Source organism: Dendropsophus ebraccatus, chromosome 6 (assembly GCF_027789765.1).
Source record: "Dendropsophus ebraccatus isolate aDenEbr1 chromosome 6, aDenEbr1.pat, whole genome shotgun sequence".
Lineage (NCBI taxonomy): Eukaryota > Metazoa > Chordata > Amphibia > Anura > Hylidae > Dendropsophus > Dendropsophus ebraccatus.
Genome location: NC_091459.1, coordinates 140,144,647 through 140,168,846, shown reverse-complemented (window position 1 = coordinate 140,168,846; position 24,200 = coordinate 140,144,647). Strand labels below are relative to the sequence as shown.

The following is a 24,200-nucleotide window of genomic DNA, read 5'->3' as shown; positions in this document are numbered from 1 at the left end:
TTAAAGGAACTGAGTTTCAAACCCCACCCAAACTGGAGACAAGAGTAGTGCAAACGTGGCCATTTTTTTAGCACTGGATAACCCCTTTAAAAAATCAGATATTAAAGTGGTTGTCTAGGGCTCCTAAGGATAGGATAGGTCATTATGTTATCAGTAGGATGCCACCATTCAGCACTACAGTATGTTAATCAGATATTTGTCAGAGCCGTGGCAGGCACTATACACAATGAGACGGAAGCAGACTCTTCCTTACAATGTGTAGTGACCAGGCTGGGTTACTGCAGCTCAACTCCCATTAAAGTGAATGGTTGAACGTCATACTAAAGGGGTTTAAAAAAAAAAAAAAACAGCGCCACCCTTGCCCTCAGGCTGAGTGTGGTATTACAGCTCAACTCCATTTGCTTCAATGCAACTGAGCTGCAAAACCCCACACCCAAACTAAGGACAGGAGTTTCTGGGGGGAAAAAATAGTAATGTTTTTCTAAGCCTGGATAACTTATTTAAAGTGAATGTACCAGTTGGAGTAGTGATTTTCTTTTTTTTACTACCTGGTTAGTGCCGGTGGGAAGATCCTAGTGGCGTCGTCCATTTCCCCCCCACAATCGACACTGGTTTCTTCATGTGCACCGGCTTTATACACTGAAGGGGGGCCCTGCACCCCTAGTGTAATGATATCCCCCACCTTGGTGACGCATCTTCATTAGAGTCAAGTCTGGCCAGGTCACAGAGGGGAGGGAATATCATAACACTGGGGGTGCCGGGCCCGCCTCCAGAGCATAGACCGCACCAGTGCACATGAAGAAACCAGCACTGATCGCAGGATCTGGGCAATTTAAAAAAATGGACCCACTACTCCAACCTGTACATTTCCCTTTGGAACCTGTCACCCCTGGACAGCCCTCGTAAACCACCCTACCCCTGGATACAGCCCATCATACTTAGCCCACCCTGCTGGTCCTGCTTCTGATACCGGTCCCACCGGGGAGATGCGGCCCCTCGCTCATCTGCACGCTCAATACGCAAATGAGCGGAGATGAGTCTGACGTCCATAGAAATCGGAAGAGGGTTAAGTATGGGGGGCCGTATCCAGAGGTAGGGTTGGTTTGGGGGACGACAGGTTCCCTTTAATTACAACCATCTCCAGCCCATCAGCAGCCATGGTATCCTAAGGGATTTTTAAATGGAAGTTCCCTCCTCTTCTAGCCCTCTGATCCGCCCATTTCTTGACATGAAGGATTTGGCCTACATGACAACCAAAGACGGAGAAGTGTGAACAGAAGTAAATAACTCGTTCTAAGCAATTTCCAGTTTTCCCTGAAATGACCCTTTAAGAAAACCCTTTAATTTAATTACCACTTTAATATAAACACAACCTAGATTCCGTGCATGGCTTACATACACGTTATAGGTTTATAGTCCTACAACCGGACACAAGAAGTTCCAAGTCCTAAGAGAAAAATGATGAATCAATTCTATGAAAATATGTTGTCCTTTGAAGCTCCAACAGGAAACATCAGGACTTCTATTGTTCTCCTCGGGACGAGGGGCCCGGGTTTACTTTCTGTTTAAGTTGAAATAGCAACACTTGAGTTTGTTATTCTTGGGTTCTTGACATAGGTGTTATGATGAAAGTCTTGGGCAGGACCACCCCAGGGCAGACACCATTCCTGATTAACTCCATCCATAACTTTGGCTGCTGACCTCACATTTTCGGAGCCATCTCTTCCTCCAGCTGCCTGGTGAGCTTCTTTACTCTTTTATATCTCACACGACCCACCAGCAAAGGGGGGAGATGTCATCATTCCTCACAGCCAGGGACATCTGCACTTAATCCTCCCGTTAAGGCAACTATATCAGCAGTTTAAAGTAGGGAGGGGGATGTTATTCAATGGAGATAGGAAGCGTGTAAAAGGAGATCCTCCATTCAGCTGCCGCTCCTATGTGACAAGTTAAGTCTACCGTTGTGGAATGGAGCGTACAATGAAAGCTGCAAAATCTGTATTGTCATCTATACGCTGACATAGACAAATAAACATGTGCGCATTAAGGAGGCGTCCTAGAGCCAAGCCTGCTCTTCACTATGGAAGCCAACCTGGTCTCGAAAGAGCTATTTCTAAGACTTACCATAGTGATTGATGCTGTTTATGAGCCGTACACCGACCTGGGCATGGTTATTGGTCATCAGGACGATATCAAAGAGTTCTTCACTATCGGGATAAAGCAACCTCAGCTGCTTGTTAACCTCCTCCACGGCCTGTATAAGGGGAAGACAGATATATAAAAATTTGGGGGTGACATGACTGTAGGAGGACTTCATCATGAACAACTCATGAATACTGATGGGGCCAGTTCCTATTTAACGTGTGACCTACCTACTGAAGCTAGTGAGGTCTATAGAAACTATAGGGTGGATGCAGTTATTTGAGTGTACGCAAAGGCTAGGCAGCTAACAGGTCAAGCACCTCACGTGGACCCCACGGTCCAGGTTTCATCCTTCCATAATTCTATCTGCATTTTTTTACTTTATTTCGGTACCTTACTTTAACCCTTTTCCTCCGCAGGACGTACCGGCACGTCCTGTGGGGGGTGGGGAGGTTCAGAGAGGCGCAGCGCTGCGACTCCACTCTGAACCGCCGCGGTCCCTGCTGCTTACTGCAGCATGGGACTGCGGCCGATCGGGCCCACCTGCCAATTTAGTTAATTAAATGCAGCTGCCAAACAAGCCAGCTGCATTTAAATGTTCTATGCAGCCCTTTCCTCTTTGTCTAGAGGCTGGATCTCCCCCCCCCCCCCCCACCCCACGTGCGATGCAAGGGGGGAGATCCGATAAACTGCAGCAGACCAGTATAATAGAGCACCCATCTGATGGGTGAGTACTCTATTGTATACACAGCATTGATCTCAATGGGAGATCGGTGCTGTGTATATAGAAGTCCCCCAGTGGGGAATCACCCAGCCCCATAGACCAAAGGATAAAAGCGTTATAAGCATGGGAATAGAGCAATTGTTGCTGTTGTTACTCTACGCTCCTTCGAGAGTTTTTAGTGCTCTCTTCCACCCTTTGTTCTTTCCATACTTTGGAAAATACAACACTATATTCAAGATGGCGCCGTCCGGGAAACTACATCTCCTGGCATGCCACACGCCTCATCACTCTGCCATAGGGATCATTGAGTAGAAGTATGAGCATAAATGTTGATGCCAGTGGTGGGCTTGGCTTGTGGGTCCCAGGCCAAACCCACCCCTGAGACGAAAACCACGTGGGTGCCTTCTCTAATAGGTGGGGGTGGAAAAAAAGAGCGATATAGAGTGGATCTTGACTAAAGAGGAGTTTTCAGCTCTTGTGGGGCGTGAGTGATGCCCAGAAGCCGGGAATGGCTTGGACAGCCTGATAATAGTGTATTAATAGTAAATCAAAGAGGAATTTTTTATAGGATTAGCTATTTTATAGATTAATAATTTGGGGTGGAATACCCCTTTAAGTACATTGCAGTTTTTTATAAACCTTTTCAGTTGCCAAATTCTAACCAGATAGACAAATGTCATCTGGTAGAGTAACAAGTTCAATTTCTCTTCAGCGCCAATACAGGGAAAATGATGAGTCCTTCAGGGAGATAGATGTGCTCTTTGCTACCTGATGGAACGTAGAAGAGTATAAAAGTCTCCGTTAAGTCACTACAGTTTTTATAAAAAGAACCAGACTGACCTGTCACTCGGGGCAATTAAAACCATTGTTTGTCAGCCGGACATCCCGTATGTCACAGAGAGATGTAGAGCCGCCAAACAAGTTCTCTTTTTAACCTGTTAAAATGACTCAATTAGTCAATGCTCATTCACTGATCTCTGGCCCCTGAGTCCGTCCCAATCTGGACGTGTTGCCTTAAGCAACTAGTCACTAGTATTTAAAGAAAAAAACAAATCTTTAGAGCAGAATGCTGCACCTAATAAGGTGCTTACTACTCTGTAATACAAGGTCCACCTTATAGATGAGCCCTAAAGGTGTTTTTGTTTCCTCTTAATTTTATTTACTTATTCAGAAACCATCAACAAGCTGCTGCTGACTGACCTACTGCCCATCTGCTGCTGCTGACTGACCTGCTGCCCATCTGCTGATGCTGACTGACCTGCTGCCCATCTGCTGCTGCTGACTGACCTGCTGCCCATCTGCTGCTGCTGACTGACCTGCTGCCCATCTGCTGCTGCTGACTGACCTGCTGCCCATCTGCTGCTGCTGACTGACCTGCTGCTGCTGACTGACCTACTGCCCATCTGCTGCTGCTGACTGACCTGCTGCCCATCTGCTGATGCTGACTGACCTGCTGCCCATCTGCTGCTGCTGACTGACCTGCTGCCCATCTGCTGCTGCTGACTGACCTGCTGTCCATCTGCTGCTGCTGACTGACCTACTGCCCATCTGCTGCTGCTGACTGACCTGCTGCCCATCTGCTGCTGCTGACTGACCTACTGCCCATCTGCTGCTGACTGACCTACTGCCCATCTGCTGCTGCTGACTGACCTGCTGCCCATCTGCTGCTGCTGACTGACCTACTGCCCATCTGCTGCTGCTGACTGACCTGCTGCCCATCTGCTGCTGCTGACTGACCTGCTGCCCATAACATGAGGGTGTTTTTAGTAGGATGAGCTAATAATGATATATTGGTGACAATACATGATTTACATCATCTATAGTTGCTGAACATATAATATATTTCAAGCTAATAAAAGTTGAATTTATTTCCCATCCTGACATTTGCAGTAACATCCTTGTTGTATATTACAGCTAAGGGTCCTGCTGTTCCTCCCTGAGCTTTGCTCGTGTTAATCTGTATTGGCATTAACAGAGTTTAGGGAAAACTATTAAGAGGTTAAAGTGATTTTTCACTCTTAAAGGGAATGTGTCACCTAAATTTTCTTTTACAGATTAGAGTCAGATACTAAAACTTGTTCTTTTATTCTAATCTGTTGCTATTTTCTGACTGTTTTATTATTTCACTATTTGTACATTGTTATGGGGGCTGCCATCTTGCCTGGACTGTTCTTAACAGCATTTAGTGACATGCTTTACAGCAAGCCTCATAGACATAGATGACAATAAACAGACTCTGTCCCCTTGAGATGAATGTGAGACATTACTGAGCACGCTCTATGACCTGTGAAGAGGTCATTTCACAGGGAGCTGCTATTGTCTTCTCTATCTACTGGTGTCATATGATGCTGCAATGCTGTACAGATCACTTTACAGCAGCCTCCTCTTATCACCACAGTCAGAAAAGGAATTTTTAGCCCCAGTGGTGAGAATAAACACTGCAAGATAGCAGATTATTTTATAATATAGATAGAAAATAGAAAATTAGTAAAAATGTCGCCAAAAATTCTTGAAGGATCTGTTTAACAAAAAAACCTTATTTACACAATAAGTCATTTTCTAATGACACATTCCCCTTACACTTTGAGCTTCCTAACATTACAGGCTAACCTAGATAGATAGAGAGATAGAAACCACTAATTACTTTATGATCTACATATAAACCTATACACCTCGTACAATTACACAGAATTTGAAGGGTGTGGTTGGTGCTATATGAAGCATAATATAGTGTACAATAGCTGGCAGAAAAGAGTAATGTATATACATGAGTTATCTCCGTCAGGAGTAAGCTGGGTGACAAAGCAAAGGGATCCTAAAGGGAGACTGTCCTGTAGACTTTCATTCTGCCCGAACCATCATTAGGTAATTCCCCTCCCCACCAGCCTTGATAAATCGATCTCCCACTGCTTGAGTGTACGAAGAAGTGGTGTACCAATTGAGGTTGGTAGGCACTGGGAACTACCCCAATGACTTGGGGTTCAGACAGCATGGCAGTCATAACAGAATCTCTTTAAAAGGGATAGTTCAGCAAAAAAAAAAAAAAAATTCTTTCAAATCAACTGGTGCCAGAAAGTGCTACAGATTTGTAATTTACTTCTATTAAAAAATCTCAAGTCTTCCGGTACTTATCAGCTGCTGTATGTCCTGCAGGAAGTGGTGTATTCTGACACACTGCTCTCTGCTTCCACCTTTGGAACTGTCCAGAGCAGCAGCAAATCCCCTTAGGAAAACTCTCCTGCTTTGGACAGTTCCTGACATGGACAGAGGTGGCAGCAGAGAGCACTGTGTCAGACTGGAAAGAATACACCACTTCCTGCAGGACATATGGCAGGTGATAAGTACTGGAAGACTTGAGATTTTTAAATAGAAGTAAATTATAACTTTATAACTTTCTAACACCAGTTGATTTGAAAGAAAAAGATTTTTGCTGGAGTACCCCTTTAACTCTACAAATGCTCTATTAACAGCCGATTTATATGGTGCAGAGTATCCAGTATCGTCCATTGCTTTTTCCGGTGACCCTATATACTCATGTTATCTTATCTCCTGCTGCGGGTCGGGGCTTGCCGCAAGTTGTGATCTACCACTAAAATATGTGTGCAAGGTTCTAAACAAACAAGAAGCAGTTTACTCTACTTAATCAGTCATCGGGGTGAGATAAGTCGTAAAACAAGCGGTGGGTAACACGGGATTACGCTAAACGCCACGTTTTACATCAGAAAATCCCCTCTAATTTGTAAGGATTAAAATATAATAACAGCAAGAGACTAATAATCCGAGTTATCCGAGCTGTTCTCTCCCTTCTATTTACACCTTAGAAATGTCTCCAACACTTTATCTCCACCCATCCATAAAATCCACCAATAAAACACCCTTTAAAAGCTCATTTTTTTAGGTTTTGATCGCCACTTAGACTATGTTACCTCTAAAAATGGGAATTTTTTTTTAGAAAATTTGTGAGCCCAAACTATGGACAAAACAGATAACCTTACATATAACCTTACTCCCACCCTTAATTATCATGTATGTGGACGTCCAGGAAGCTGAGATACAGGGAGCTGTTTGATGGTGTCTAGATACAGAAGAGATGCTGCTAGTGTCTTTCAGTCATATAAAGGGGGAACTATTGCTCCAGATAATTAACAAAATAACAAGACTCAAAGGTCAATGAGAGAAAAATTAAAGGGGTACACCATTTGCTTTTCTTTCAATTCAACTGGTGCCTGAAAGTGCCAGAGATTTGTAATTTACTTCTATTAAAAAAAAAAAATCTCATCTCCTAGTACAAATCAGCTGCTGTATGTCCCGCAGGAAGTTGTGTATTCTTTCCAGTCTGGAGAGCAGAAGAAGTTTTCTGTTTCTATGTTTTTATTAAATTTTTCAAAAGCATTGTAGACAAAGCAAATTTTTGCAAACAAAGTATACAATTAAACCGACATGTTGTATATTTAAACATAAGGAGAAATCAAAGAAAATAAACATAACTCATTAAGAAAAACATTAATTCAAGCAGTATTCCCGCAAGTCATTCACAAAAATTTGATAAATTTGCATGTATTATGTTCATACATGTTTTGTAATATGTTCATAATAGTTAAGGTGAGAAAAGTGGACTAATCGTCCACGGTGACCACATCTCTCTGAATTTTAGAATAGTGTTGTTGCCATAGGCTATAGCCTCCTCATATTTATACGTTTTGTTTATTTCTTGAACCAATTCTGATTTAGTTGGTATATCAGGTGTTTTCCACCGTCTGGTGATTAGTAGTTTTGCTATCGTTATAAGCAAGCAGAATAGTGTCCTGTGTTGAGGTATTATGTGTTGTATTTCCAAAAATAGTATTGCTAATTGGGGTGTTATAGATATTGGGTATTTGAAGATTTCACACATTACATCTGAGACCTCTGACCAATATCTAGCTACAGGAGGGCAACCCCACAAAATATGAATTAAAGAGCCATCATTGCCACAATTCCTCCAACATTTTTGTGAAGTTGAGGGGAACATTTTGTGGAGCCTTAAGGGGGTATAATACCATTGTAACCTGGTTTTAATACAGTTCTCAACGTGTGCTATACAGTGAACAGCTTTATATGACCAACGGAAGGCTCGTTTCCAATCGTCCTCCGAGGGTGATATATTCAGGTCTGATGCCCATTTTTCAAAAGGGCCTATGGGTTCAAACTCCATATGGTTGCCTAACAAGTTATAAATATACTTAATGCCTTTTGGTTTCATATTGAATAATCGGATGATTTCCGAACTACATTTTAAGGAAGTATGTTTCCTTGTCATTAAATAGTGTCTTATTTTTAGGAATTTATATAGGTCTTCTTTGGGCAGATCATAAATTTTCTGTAGTTCTAGATATGTGTGGAAAATGCCCTCCTGGAACAACTGGTTCACCTCCGACAAACCCCTTGCAATCCAATTGGATAAATCAATTTTAGGAACAGCAACATGGAGTACGTCTAATGGTAAATGTGGCAAAATGATATTCTGTCTTGTACCTATAGCGGTATGGGAAATAATCCAAGCTTTTAAGCTTGCTATTGTGGTGCAAGAGTGAATTCTCGGAGTGGGTAAGTGCCATAAATAAGCATATAATAATGACTTTAGTGAATATGGTTTAACTAAATATTGTTCGACAGCCATCCATGGGGGGGTTGTATCATTCTTAAACCATGCGTATGTCTGCGCTAAGATTGTGGCCCTATGATACAGTTCAATATCCGGTAGCCCAATTCCGCCTGCTGAATTATGTTTGTGCAGTAGTTTATATGATATTCTGGGCCTTTTAGAGCCCCATAAATATGATAATAAAATGGTTCTAGTAGCAGAAAAGAATTTCTTTGGTACGCCTATGGGAACATTGCGAAATATATACATCAGTTTAGGAAGCAAAAACATTTTGAATGCATTGAGTCTACCTAGCCACGACAGTTCCACCTTGTTAAATTGAGCTATATCAGTTCGTAATGTGTGCAGAAGTGGCACATAATTTTCAGTGTAGAGGTTTTTTAATGGAGATGTTAGAGAGATACCTAGGTAAGTTAATTTAGAATTTTGCCAATCAAGAGGGTATAGAGATTTTAATTGGTTTAATTTTTCTATGGGAATATTAATTGGGAGTGCTTGTGTTTTATTAGTGTTTAATTTATAATACGAGATCTTTCCAAATTTCTCCAGGGTAATTAAGATATTAGGGAGAGAGACCACTGGTTCGGATACCGTTAGTATAATATCATCTGCATAAAGAGAGAGAGTGTGTTTCTCCTCTCCAATAGCAATCCCTCCAATATTTTCAGAAGATCTGAGTACGGTGGCCAGCGGCTCCAAAGTTAAAACAAAAAGGAGTGGGGATAACGGGCATCCCTGTCGGGTTCCATTAAGTATTTGGAACGGAGATGACAGCGATCCATTAACAAAAACTTGTGCTGACGGTGCTGAGAAAATAGCACCTATGGCTTTTTCTATAGGTCCAACGAACCCCAACTTCCGGAGCACCGAGAAGACATAAGACCAATTAACCCGGTCGAACGCCTTCTCGGCGTCCAACGAGAGAACCAGAGCCTCCTCCCCAGTTTTTTCTAAGTAGTGAACAATATTAATTAGGCGTCTGGTATTCTCTGTACCCTGACGGCCTTTAACAAAGCCAGTTTGGTCGTTGTTTATTAATTTAGTCATTATGGGCGCTAAACGTAAAGCAAAAAGTTTTGCATAAATTTTCATATCGCTATTAAGCAGCGAAATTGGGCGATAATTTTGTGGAATGTCTGGGGCTTTACCTGGTTTAGGGAGAGTAATTATTAGCGCTCTCTGGTTCTCTATGGGAAATGAACCGCTGTCCACTACACCCAAGTAAAATTTGTGTAAGGTAGGGGATAGGATATTACTAAATGTCTTATAATACATATTTGTAAGTCCGTCAGGACCTGGGGATTTCCCTAATGGTAGTTGTTTTATGACATTGTGTATTTCCGTTATGGTGATGGGTGCATTTAATGTTTTTAATTGTTCCTCAGATAACTGAGGGAGATTAATTTTTTCCAGAAAGGAGTTAATTTCTTCCTTGGTGGGGTTGTGTAAAGATGGGTCTGAATTAAGGTTATATAATTGCGTGTAGTAATCTCTAAATAGGTCAGAGATTTTCTCTGGGTCTATCACTTTGCCCTTACCCGAACTGTCCAACATATATTGAATTTTTGTTTTGAGGTGTTTGGCTTTTAATTGGTTGGCCATTAATTTATTTGCTTTGTTGCCTTGGGAGTAATATCTGATTTTCAATTTCTTCATGTGTTTTTCAAAATCAGATAATAGACAATCCGCTAGTTGTCTTCTAAGCGTAATGAGTTTCTCAAAATGTTGTTTCTCTTGTCGTTTTTTGTTTAGGGATTCAAGTAGCTGTATTTCTTTTAGTATGGTGTTTATTTTTTGTGATTTTTCTTTTTTAATCTGGTGTCCTAATTTAATAAATGTTCCTCTAATATATGCTTTATGAGCGTTCCATATATATGCAGGGTCTATATCATCAGAGGAGTTAATTGAGAAATATTCTATTAGGTCAGATTCAACTATTTGTCTATAGTGAGGATGTGAAAGAATAAAAGAGTTACATCTCCATAGGTAAGTTGGCGTAGTTTTGGTGAGTTCATGGATAGATAGAGTGATTGGGGCGTGATCAGACCATGATATGTCCCCTATGGTGGAATCTTTTATTTGATAAAGAGTGTTTCTATCCGTCAGGAATAGATCTATACGTGTATAGCTATTGTGTGAGCAGGAGAAAAAGGTGTAATCTTTTTCGCTGCTGTGTTTGGCTCTCCAAGAGTCAAATAGGTCCTCTTTCCATAGAAAATTACTAAACTCGTGTGAGGAATGGTGGGTCGTGGAGGTAGTATCGAGTTGGGGATCTGGTATCAAGTTAAAGTCCCCACAATATATTACTCTTCCCTGCTGGATTTTAGAAACATGTCTATGAATCTTCTGGATAAACTTAAGTTGGTGGCTATTGGGAGCGTATAGGTTAACCAAGGTGTATATTATATTATTTATGTTACAGACTAAGATTATAAATCTGCCGTCAGGGTCTTTTTCTATCAAAATCGGATTGAATGCAACCGTGTTACGTACTGCGATGCATACACCTCTCGACTTTGAAGAAAAATGCGATTGGTAAATATAGGGGAATTGTGTGTTACGCAATCTGTGGGCGTCCTCTTTCAGCAAGTGGGACTCTTGCACACATATTACGTCACCTCTGAGAGATTTGGCTTCCTTCCATAAATAATTTCTTTTTTGTGGGCTATTTAAGCCTCTGACATTTAAAGATACAATTTTTAGTACCATAAGTAAGAATACCGTGTGATTTTCAATGAGATAGTCTTAGAAGAGAGATGTGGTCTTGAGCAGAAGAAGTTTTCTATGGGGATTTGCTGCTGCTCTGGACAGTTCCTGACATGGACAGAGGTGGCAGCAGAGAGCACTGTGTCAGACTGGAAAGAATGCACCACTTCCTGCAGGACATACAGCAGCTGATAAGTACTGGAAAACTAGAGATTTTTAATAGAAGTAAATTACAAATCTCTGGCACTTTCTGGCATCAGTTGATATGAAATATTTTTTTTTCCTGCTGGAGAACCCCTTTAAGTCCCTGGAGAATTGTATCCTGCTTCAACTTGTAATATCATGCAAATGAAATCTGAATAAACACATTAGTTATCCAGGTCCCTCAGGCTAGGGCAACAGGGCGATTCCTGGTCATGCAACCACTTGGGATCTACATCAAGTAGCTGGAACCATTATGCTGTATTGTCTGATCATGTGACTGTGTGGCTCTAGCCTAAAGAAAAGTAGTTGTCTCCTAAAATTGCAGGGATTTTGTGTGTTTTACAATAATTTCAGAAGAAAGGCCCTCCAAATATAAGATAATCACATGTTATCCTCCTCGTGGGAAACACATCCTTAACCTATCATCTGTAAATTGTGATGCACTAAGTTCCTATAATTTTGTTCAGTTACTGAATAGCCATGATTGCTTTCTGTAGTGTATACAGCAGTGATGTACAGCCCGCAGCCTTCCAGAACTACAAGTCCCATCATGTCTGGACAGACAAAGTGTATACAAACATGATAATGATATTAGTTTTCCAGGAAGAAGCATGTTGTGCACTACTGGTATACAGGATAATTCCAGTGTTTGCCCTGATATCACCAAAGGTCAGAAGCACCATAATTATCTTCTCCCTTTAAAGGGGTTGTCCAGCAAAAATCTTTATCTTTCCAATCAACTGGTGGCAGAAAGTTATATAGATTTGTAATTTACTTCTATTAAAAAATCTCAAGTCTTCCCATACTTATTAGCTGCTGTATGTCCTGCAGGAAATGTTATATTTTCAGTCTGACACAGTGCTCTCTGCTGACATCTCTGGCCGAGACAGGAACTGCCCAGAGCAGGAGAGGTTTTCTATGGGGATGGACAGTTCCTGTCTGGGCCAGAGATGTCAGCAGAGAGCACTGTGTCAGACTTTCATGCAGGACATACAGCAGCTGATAAGTACTGGAGGACTGGAGATTTTTTAATAGAAGTAAATTACAAACCTAGATAACTTTTTGATATCAGTTGATTGGAAAGAAAAAGATTTTCGCTGGACAACCCCTTAAAGTAACTTGGACGAGAGATTGTTCAGCCGACAGACATCGCTCCCCTTACACATGGATATCATCATGGCTGAGGGTTACCATGTCCTCAATGGGAAGGGATAAGCCACAGCCAGAAAAGGCTTGGACATTGAAGATCCATCATGCTTGACACTTATCTCCACCGGATTAACTTTACCATAGACCCCGGGCTGTTGATCATGCTCGGGCCCCCCACCCCACTGTAACTATGGCCGCACTAGTGGGATGTTCATAGTACAGGATAGATAATGTCATAATGCCCTGATTTGTGCAATTGCGGTAAAAAAGCAGCAATTTTTTTTGCAAATCATGGCAGAACTGTAGCCAGGAGATAGTACACCACTGAGAGTATGTCTTTTTGGATGGCCATGGGCCCCCCAGGAGCTCAGGGCGCCGGGCTACCGCCCGAAACGGACCTATTATAAACCGCTACTGATCTTCACCGATCTATTGGTGAAGAGTCAAGAGGGTTTACCCGATTTAGTATTAAGTATATGGGCACCTTAAAGGGACAGTGTCATCAGAAAATCACTTATTGTATAAATTATGTTTTTATGTTTTTTTAAATAATTTTTGTGACTTTTTTTTCAAATTTTCTATCTATCTATCTATCTATCTATCTATCTATATATCTATCTATCTATATATATTTATTAAGCTGTGACTTCCTGTTGTGTCTGTGGTGATAAGAGGAGGATGCTGTAAAGTGATCTGTTCAGCATTGCAGCATTATGTGACACCAGTAGATAGAGGAGACAATAGCAGCTCCCTATGTAATGACCTCTTCACAGGTCACAGAGCGCGCCCAGTAATGTTTCACATTCATCTCAAGGGGACAGAGTCTGTCTATTGTCGTCTATATCCATGAGGCTTCCTGTAAAGCATGTCACTAAGTGCTGTTAAGAACAGCCCATGCAAAATGGCAGCCCCCATAACAATGTACAAATTGTGAAATAAAAAAAAAATTACAGTCAGAAGAGAATAAAAGAGCAAGTTTTTATATCTGACTCTGCTCTAGGAATCGAGTCGTGACATCACCACGTTATCCAGGAAGTGACATCACCACGTTATCCAGGAAGTGACATCACCACGTTATCCAGGAAGTGACATCACCATGTTATCCAGGAAGTGAAGCCTTGATGCAGTAGTAAGTGCAGGGAAAAAAGCACTTTATGTGCATTTCCTGCAATAAGTGTATATTGGTTATTTGAATAATTTTTGGGAGGCAATACAATACTTAAATAAAAATTTTCGCCGGACTTCTCCTTTAATGTACCTGAAAATGTGGAGGTCCCCTTTAATACTGTGTTGTTGTTTCTGTATAGGTGTTAATATTCCCATATGATGTAAGAAGTAGAGGTGAGACCAGATTACAAGCAGGCCCTGATGGCTGTCTGTGAGGATTACACCTTGTTTATACAGCAGCTCCTGACACAGTAGATGGGAAACCCCATAAATTCTGACAACATAAATCTTCACTCTATCCTCTTTAATCTCTGGATAAAAGCATCTATGACTATTAGATTTACATGATGTTAATTGGAGGTTTTCAATGGAATCGTAAGTGGTAACTTTATAATATTTGTGGTGTACACAGAAGCTTTGTCTATGGATCCAACCTGTCCACATCATCTCCAAGAAAGTGAAAAGTTAACTGTAGGGGGAAGACATGTCTGGGGCAACTGAACGTGTAGGGGTGACCGTGCAGTATGAACTAAGAGACCTTTGTGTTTCTAATAGACATAAATATAGTTATAAGATTCTATGTAGAGATGAGCCAACCTCGAGCACGCTTGGGTTTGTCCGAACCCGGGCATGGAACATTTCAGGCAGCATTAGGGCTGCATCCAACTTCTTCAGTTGTCGAGGTTCACTTATCTCTAATTCTAGGTCATGAACGTTTAAGACTGGACTGTATTGGTATTATGAAGTCTCGATCCTTTAACGCAGGGGCAGGGTACCTTGTCTCTAAAGCTGTTGCAAAACTACAACTCCTATCATGCTTTGACAGCCAAAGGTTTAGCTTTGGCCATCCAGGCATGATGGGAGTTATAGTTTTGCAACAGCTTTAGAGCCAAGGTTCCCTGCCCCTGCTTTAACCAGACAAATGAGTCAACCTTATGAGGACTCCCCAAGAGCTGATCCGAGAGCAGTCGATCGCCGCAGGTCTGGTTTATGAAAACCCTGTGAAATAGCAGGGGAGAAGTGGTGTCTTGGTTATACGTTTGGTCTTCAGCGGCCACTACAGGAGAAATGTAGTATTACACGATGACCATGTGCAGCAATAGCTGACCATGTGATACATAAACAGACAAGTAAAGTGAGAGTAGCACTTTAGTAGCTAATATAGAGAAGTTCCTGACTATGTATTCCCCTCTATGGTGTCCAAAGCATCGCCATTTGAATCCCGCTGTCTTCCTGTTTTGTGGGGAAGGTTATAGGTCATAGAATTTATCCCTGTTTTCCAGGCGGGACTTGAGCTGTTCTGTGGGGAAGGTAATAGGTCATAGGCTGTATGCCTGTTTTCCAGGCGGGACTTGGGCTGGCTCGCTCATCTCTACTTTCTCCTTACTGCCAACTATTGGAGGCATTATCCCTTCATAGGAATGTTTGGCTCTCAAAGGGCCCTCAAACATAACTAGGGTCCAGTATCGGACTGGCCCCCATTTTTAGAAACTGTACTAACACTGACTGACATGTCGTTTCTCACTGGTTCTTCATTGGTGGGCCCCAAGGATCATTTCCTCTGGTGGGCCTCAGATATCCGATGGTGTATATGTCAAGTCAGAGATTTCCAGAAGGGAACGTTAACCATCTTGCCCCTCATCACATACATCACATACATAGCAGGGTGCTGGCTGTATAGGTGAGAGAGCCTAAGGGTGGCTATCAATGAAGGTGTTGCTTTACAGGCCGCGGAGTCAATTCTCCCATTGCAGCCATATGCAATTGATAGCCTGTGTGGCTTCATCCCTATATGAGGGAATCAGAATTATAAATGATGTGTGATAAGATTGGGGCCCTAATTCAGATTTAAGCCCTTATTACATGGGGCGGTCTCCTGGAGCAAGCAAGAGCCGCCCTGTCAGGTCAGCGCTCGCTTGCTCTCCGTTCTCCTCTTCCTGTTGGTGCCATTCCACGCACCAATAGCAAGTGGCTCAGTGCTGGGGGGCCACAGGAAGCCCAGGAGATAGCGGCGGTCTGCTGTGGCCACCCCTATTACACAAAGCAGATCGTTGCTATCCGCCTCGTTTGTCTTTCAACATATTGAAAGACATTACAAGACAACGATCGGCCAACATCGTGCATGTCGGCTGATTGTTGTCTTTTTTTACACAAAGCGATTAACGGCCGTAATGGTCAAGAATCGGACAAATACAGGCAATAATTGTTTCATGTAATAGGGCCGTTAGTCTGGACTAGAGAAAAGCGAAGCTGATGAAATTTTAGGCATATTAATCCCTCCGCCTGGAGAAGGTGGATGCAGCCCAAGGACTGACTGGAAACATGGATACAGCCTACGGCCATGACTGGATCCATGTTTTCTAGGCAGTCTTATGGCTGCATCCCCCTTCTCTACGCAGCGGAATCCAAATGTCAATTGTTTGGCCGGTTCGCTGCTCTGGATGCTCAGAAGCCAAATGCTTTACTATTGGTAGCTACTGTAGGTAAAATAAATCCATCTTGGCACTACCCATGCCGTTTGGCATTAGAGATTATATACGTATGTAGTAAATCACTGGGTGTAGTGATCCTGTACTATTACTGTATACTATAAAGGATAGGTTGGCCTCAGGCTTAAAGGTGTCACCCTGGCTGCTGTGCATTTCACTTGTTCACAGAACCATGTAACGTCCCATCTTCATCCAGGAACTTGATATTCCAGTCATTCAGTTTCTCGTTATGATACAAATAGCATATCATTTCTTTTTCTCCTTTATATTTTTACCCTTTTTAGCTTTTTAATGAATGTACATTTCAAAATATCGGTTGTTCTGTTTAAATTATTTTATAGCCAATAGCAAATACGCAGCAGATCTGCAGCAGATTTGATGGTGCAGATTTGATGCTGTTTTCAGTTATTTAGATCTAATCTGCTGTGTATCTGCTGTGTATCCGCTGCGTATTTGCTGCACATTTGCTGCGTATCGCAGCAGTAAATAAGCTGCGTATACGGTGTGTGGGTTTGTACCCTAAGGGTGCCTTCACACACACCGGATTTCACGCTGCGGATCCATTGTCAGTTCATCCCTATGAGAATACATACTCGCAGCAGGATTGACATCCCGCTGCGAGTATGTAAGGTAACCCCCTGCCGGCCGGAGCATACATCACCTCCTCCCTGCTCCGGCTTGCTTCGGGGGTTCCCGGCGTCTGCTCGTCCTGCTCAGCCTATCAGTGCGCTGCCCCACCACAGCCACCGATTGGCTGAGCAGGACGTCCTGCCGAGAACCCCCGAAGCAAGCCGGAGCGGGCAGGAGGTAATGTATGTTCCAGCCGGCAGGGGGTTACCTTACATACTCGCAGCAGGATTGTATGTATTCTCATAGGGATGCCCCGTCTCAGCCGCTGATTGGTTGAGTGGAAGGTCTTTGACTGGCGCAGACACAAGGGACTGCAGTGGAGGACTGACACAGAGATGGGCACCACGGTGGTGATCTACTAGAAGACTTGTTAACCCCTTGTATAATGTTTGTAATGGCATTGTATTGTGAGCATCATTGCTTCTAATAGATTCATGCCTATAGCCGGACTGCAGGCCTTTCTCAAGGTCTTGGTACTATGGTAACCCATTGGCACATGGAAAGATGGTAATGGGCAGAGTGAGGGAGCATCCTCTTAAAAGGGCTCTCTGTCTTACAAGCTGTGTTGTGGATCCACATACTAGTAGCAATAGTAAAGTGGTGCTGGAGCAAGGTCAAGCCGCATGTCTTACAAGCTGCATATGACCACTATTAACCATGAAATGATTCCAGCGGTGGCTATTCAACCCAGCCCAGGCTCTTGTTGTAGTGCCCGTGCCATCCTCCTGACATAAGTGTACATCAGAGATCCTTAAAGGAAAAGTCTGATGGGGAAAAAAATTCAGTTTGAGCAGGGGGTGGGGGGAACATAATAAAGAAAGTATTTTTACGTACACCAGGGCCCGCTGGGATGCTCCTGGTATAACTCCAGCACGTCACAATTCGGCTGGTGGATGCTCAGCTCAGCCTGTCGGTGACTGGGGCGGGACTCTGCTGCAGTCACTGATTGGCTGAGCAGGCTATATCCCACCCTTTCCCGCAGTACCCCGAAGCTGGGAGAAAATGACATCTGGCAGGGTCTGGGAGCCCGGTGATGTGCAGTATGCTTTCTTTATTATGTTTCCCTTACCCCCAGCCGGCACTTGCCAAACTTCTCCTTTAATGCAAGGTAATACACAATGTGCGGTTGTGTCAGGGTGGGCCAAAGGGTTGAAGAACCTTTCCAGGTAGAAAAAGGGGTGTAAGGCTTGTCTCATGCTACATCTATGATGCAGTATTAGAATATACCATAAGGCTATGTTCACACTACGTAAAACTACGGCCGTAGTCCGAAACGCAAAACTACGGCCCTAGTTTTGCGGTTTATGCCTTGGTTTCACTATATATACGAACTACAGTCGTACAATGCACACTACGTATCAGACAACAGCCGTCGTTTTCACGGCTCCGTGAAAAATGAACATGTCATTTATTTCCGGCCGGAAATTTTCCAACTACGGCCGTGGATTTCAATGCGGCCGCGCACGGAATATTTCTTTCTGCAAAATTAAACTTGATTTTGAAATAAAAAAATTTCTATGTGGTTTATTGGGCTGGGCGCAGTATTCCAAATAAATGACTTGTTTCATCCCGCTCAGAGACAAGCTAGGAAGCTAAATTATACAACGGCTGTAGTCTCACGGCTAGACCGTATGGCCGTATTTCTACGGCCGTAGTTTCAGGCGCACACGTCCGGCTGGATGAAAACAACGGCCGTTAATTTACGTAGTGTGAACATAGCCTAACATTGGAAGGCCATAAACTGCAGGCAGGCTGGTGGGGGCAGGGAAATAATAAAGACATGAACTCACCCGTCCTTGTGCCACTGGGTCTCCCGTTCATAGCAGTCGACTGTCATCTTCAGCTGGAAACCAGGTCACGTATTCACCTTCACCAGATGAAACGTCATGGCCTGCAAGTCACCAGCTTATGTGACAGAGACCCAGGACCAGCACAGCTGAGGCACGCGGACGGGTGAGTTCAGTTCTTTATTATTTTCCTGCCTGCAGTTTTTGTCCTTCCATCGGACCTCTCCTTTAATGTATGAAAAAAGATTGTCATACTCTAAAGTCATTCTTGAAGTGCAACCTCAATACCCGCCCCCGCCATTCCTGGGGCATTTCTAATACTTGTATCCTCTTATATATCCATCAGGGCTGGGGTGTAGTTCCCATCTCTCCACTACTATATTTATGTCCCTGCCTGAATTATACACATCCATACACTTTCATTAGAAATAAACCTTATACATGATAGAATCTCGACTTTTTTTGTATACCAGTGAAAGTTTCTGTTCTTTATATAGCGTTTTAATAAGACGTAACAAGAAGTTATATCCGGGGGCAGACATTCCCATCCCACGTTCTTGCGTGAGCTGTGGACGGTGAAACTAGTTCCACCTCCCCCCATGCCTGCAGGTTGTAGAAATGCTGCTATATCTGGTATGGCGAAAGAATTTCGAGAAGCCGAGATAGGACTTAACTTGCAGGAAGCTGCTGGATCTGACAGCTAAGGGGGTGAGGCTGTGCACATAGGGAGGGGAGGTTAGGTAAACAGCTAGGCATCAATGAGAATCAATGAGATACTGCCTCCTATGTCTTCACAGAGGTTGCTATCCCAACCAGGCCTCCAGATTTGGAGATTCCTGATGATAGACATAGATGCACAGATAGAGAACATTATAGGTGCACTGACCTAAAATGTGTCTGCAAAGTTGAATACAATCTATTTCATTCTACTATATTGCTCTTTAACTGATGGACAAGAAGCCCAGAAGGATGTCACTACTTTATCTCCATAGACAGAAGTGACACCTTATACGCTGCACATCTAAGAGTTGTTGTAAAGCGAGATGCTGTGCAGGGCGGCTATCCTGGATTACCTTCACGAAAGCGAATGCAGGCCCAGGCTTGAGAGGCTCCTCTTCGTGTTCCTGTTGGTACAGCACATACTTCTCCACCCCATCATCTTCATACATCTTTCTCTCATTAACCATGTTGAACAGAACCCGGGAGGATACGGCGATGGTTATTGCATTCTGGGGCTTGGGCTGTAGATACAAAGCACAGAGTTATAGCGACATGCTAGGTTTATGCGCCGGGTTATTGCGGATACTTGGGGTACTTACCAGTCTGGGTTTCTTCTTAGGTGCAATGCTGTCGTAAAAGGCCTTGGCTGTTTTGGTGTCATGATGGCTCTCTGTTTCAGCTGTATTGGCCGGTGATGCTTGCGTGGTGTCCGGTGAGGGGGTATCCTTGGCTCCGCTCATGGCGTCGCTCTATTCTTGCACTGTGATGGATGCTGCAGCTGCTCGGTCACTATAGTCTGGAGATTCTAGTCCAGGTTCCTGTTCTCGCCGGCTATTGCAATACACGATGAAAGAGAAGTTTCAGTGAGAGCCGGTACTACTGTGCATTTACTATACAGAGTTAGGACACTTCCTTGTTTCTTACGTAAAAAGACAAGACAAGAATAGGAAGCAGAACCAACGCCCTCTGCTCAGTGACTCACCCTGGGAGGTGTGTAAACCAGTGCAGAAGAATGTAGGGGAGGTCGGGCAAGGGAGTGACGAAACTCAACTCATATACATAGCAGGCAACCAAAATGGCCTGGGCGGGCACTGCTGCACAGGACTGCTCGGCCCTCCTGTGTGCTTCTGTATACAATGCCCTCCCCTCTGTATGAGATTCTCTATGGGAGCAGAGCTGACTGTGTTATTTAGAGGGAATTTGCTACTACTGATGACAACCTCAGCTTTACTACACCTGGCAAACTCAGTTCTGAAACACGTGGCAGAGGGAGTTTTGCTACATAGGAGGATACATCATGGAAAAAGCAACAGTTTATTTTACCAAATTGGGAACTCTTTCCGTGTTCCCATCATAGCTAAATATATCTGCAGCAAACAGACCCGTAGTTCAGGCTTTTTTCACACCACTCTTTTGTGGTATTTGTCATATGCATCGGGAAAATCTTGTTGCACATACGACAAACTTATTCATAGACCCCAATTACGATGGAGGTCATAAAAGTGTAATTTTGGACTGGTTTCCATTGAGTTCTCTTGTTTGATACATACTGTATTTTTCATGTTTTGTTTTAAAAACAAAAATCTATCTATCTATCTCCTATTATCTATCTATTATCTATCTCCTATCTATCTCCTTTCTATCTATCCATCCATCTATCTATCATCTATCTCCTATCTATCTATCTATCTCCTATCTCTCTCCTATCTATCTATCTATCTATCTATCTATCTATCTATCTATCTATCTATCTATCATCTATCTCCTATCTATCTATCTCCTATCTATCTCCTATCTATCTATCTATCTATCTAAATCAGAAGAATACCGCAGCACTCATGGGATAGAATTCAACACAACGTGTTTATTTCCCCAAACCGCGACGTTTCGCTCTCCACACTGAGAGCTTTTTCAAGCTCAGTGTGGAGAGCGAAACGTCGCGGTTTGGGGAAATAAACACATTGTGTTGAATTCTATCCCATGAGTGCTGCGGTATTCTTCTGATTTATATAACTTATACCGGGTGGTCACTGGTATATACCGCTTGGCACCACATTCATCGCTACACGAGTGCTGCATTCACTCTGAATTTCTTATCTATCTATCTATCTATCTATCTATCTATCTATCTCCTATCTATCTCCTATCTATCTCCTATCTCTATCTATCTATCTATCTATCTATCTATCTATCTATCTATCTTCTATCTATCTATCTATCTATCTCCTATCTATCTATCTATCTATCTTTCTCCTATCTATCTATCTATCTATCTATCTATCTATCTATCTATCTATCAATCTTCTATCTATCTATCTTATCTATCTATCTATCTCCTATCTATCTATCTATCTATCTATCTATCTATCTATCTATCTATCTATCTATCTATCATCTATCTATCAATCTTCTATCTATCTCCTATCTATCACCTATCTATCTATCTATCTATCTATCTATCTATCTATCTATCTATCTATCTCCTATCTATCTATCACCTATCTATCTATCTATCTATCTATCTATCTATCTATCTATCTATCTATCTATCTCCTATCTATCTATCTCCTATCTATCTATCTATCTATCTATCTATCTATCTATCTATCTATCATTTTATTTTATTCCCCCCATATATATATATATATTTATCCCAGGCAGATCAACCAACAGATCATGATTTGAGGATATCCCATACAAAGGACACCTGTGATAACACCTGATGCACCCGATGAGTATAATTATATCACCTGTGAAATACTAAGGAAATCTTCAAAACATGACCTGTTGGTAAGGTTTGAGGACTGGAATTGAGAAGCACTGCCCTATAGTATAAAAACATCTCAGAAAAACGGCAATGTACAATGTGCACTGAGGCTGATTTTGCTGTGCTCAGACTCCTTACCAATCTCCTAAAGCTACATTCTTCATCCATTGTCTTTATACCTTTGTTCACAAAAAATTGGATGTGAACTGTGACTGTGGGAAGTGGTCGGTTGCAAGAAACAATGATGTGAAAACTGCTCCCATTTTCTATCTGCATAGTCAAAGTACTTATTAACATTAAAGGGGTTATCCAGCGCTACAAAAACATGGCCACTTTTCCCCCTACTGTTGTCTCCAGTTCAGGTGCGGTTTGCAATTAAGCTCCATTTACTTGAATGGAACTGAGTTTCAAAACCCCACCCAATCTGGAGACAACAGTAGGGGGAAAGTGGCCATGTTTTTGTAGCGATGGATAACCCCTCTAACATTACTCCCTATAATAGTAGTGAGTCATAATGTCAGTACACAGAGCCTTAGTGCCCCTAAATAACAGGCATATCCAAAGCCATTTGGTGGTGCCTTGGATTACGAGCATAATCCGTTCCGGGACCGCGCTTGTAGTCCAAATCCACTCTTAAATCAAAACAAATTCCCATAAGAAATAATTGAAATGCAGACAATTGGTTCCACACCCCAAAAATAATGCTTTTTATTCTGAATAACATGTAAGACAAATGAAACAAACGTTTAGAAACAGCTGAATATGTGATATTATAAGTTACTGCACAGTACAGCAATCAACATGTGGTGTATAATGTATAGTAACTGCATAAGGATGGAACTGCAGATCCCCATAATGCAGTAGTGTAGTACAATAGAATAGAGAAGCAGGGCTGCTGTCAGAGGTTTGCGTGGTCACATGACTGCAATGGGGAAGGGGTGTGTTCATTCTGGACCAATTAGATAGTGAGAATCCCAGAGCTGTCAGGAGGACAGTGACAGAAACTTTTTATACAGCAGTGTGAATGGCTGAGTGTGAGAGCAGGCACATTATAGCAGAAGAAACTATAGCTAAGTGTGAGTGCACACACATTATAGCAACAGTGTGTATAGCTGAGTGTAAGTGCAGGCCCATTATAGCAACAGTGTGTATAGCTGAGTGTAAGTGCAGGCACATTATAGCAACAGTGTGAATGGCTGAGTGTAAGTGCAGGCACATTATAGCAGCAGTGTGTGTAGCTGAGTGTAAGTGCAGGCACATTATAGCAGTCCTGTCCCCTGATGCAAGCCCCAGCCTAAAGTGGATATGCTATGTTTTGAAAGGTGAGGGGGACTTCCTGGGTCAGAGTACAGGGCTGTAGACCCCGCTATGCAGACTCTGCCGCTCCCCCACTCCCCCTGCCACCCAGTACAGGAAGCTCTTAAACCAAAGCAATGCTCTTAAACCAAGTTACAGTTTTGAAAAACTGCGCTTTTATTGCCAAGCGCTCTCAATCCAAGTTACTCTTAAACTGAGGTACCACTGTATTACCTTATAATGGCTACAACTGTACCCACATCATAGCGCCGTCTAGAAAAGTCCATGTGTTTTAGTATTAAAAGAGTTAGGCTATGTTCCCACTGAGCAAAACTAGCGGAATTGTCCGCTGCGGAATGCCGTTAGCCTCCCGCTCATAATGGGAGTCTATGGGAGGCGCGCGCTCATACTCTATCCGCGCTGAAGAATGAACATGTTAGTTCCGCTAGTTTTGCTCAGTGGGAACGGGGCCTAATGATATCAACTTCTAATTTTCCAACTGGGCGAAAGTTTAAGACACCCCTACCTTCCCAATGGAATCCATCTGCTGTTTTAACATTGGCTTTGGTCTTGAAAGGATGACCTAATGTTGGCTTAAAGAAGTTTATCACTTTCTCCCCCCATTCCCAGATCAGAAGATTTATTTTAGTACAGAGTGAGGAAAACATGCCAAGGACCTTGCCTCATTGCTCGTAAGAGGGCTTGACAAATTGAAGCCACTTAGTTTTATCTCGGTAGAGTCCCATAGTGGCCCATGAACTTCAGCGTTCATACG

The 24,200-nt window shown here is 42.7% G+C and overlaps 1 protein-coding gene across 1 annotated transcript in view; it reads right to left on the bottom strand.

Moving 5' to 3' along the window:
- NT5C1B (5'-nucleotidase, cytosolic IB) overlaps window positions 1–20,303 on the bottom strand; it is a 40,407-nt gene extending 20,104 nt beyond the window's left edge. The window contains exons 1-3 of the mRNA XM_069973137.1: window positions 19,962–20,303; window positions 19,716–19,883; window positions 2,125–2,254 (exon numbers count right to left, since the gene is read on the bottom strand). Coding sequence (XP_069829238.1) covers window positions 2,125–2,254; window positions 19,716–19,883; window positions 19,962–20,102 — 439 coding nt within the window. The 5' untranslated portion in view covers window positions 20,103–20,303. The remainder of the gene's footprint in view (window positions 1–2,124; window positions 2,255–19,715; window positions 19,884–19,961) is intronic.
- Between the last annotated feature and the right edge of the window lie 3,897 nt (window positions 20,304–24,200).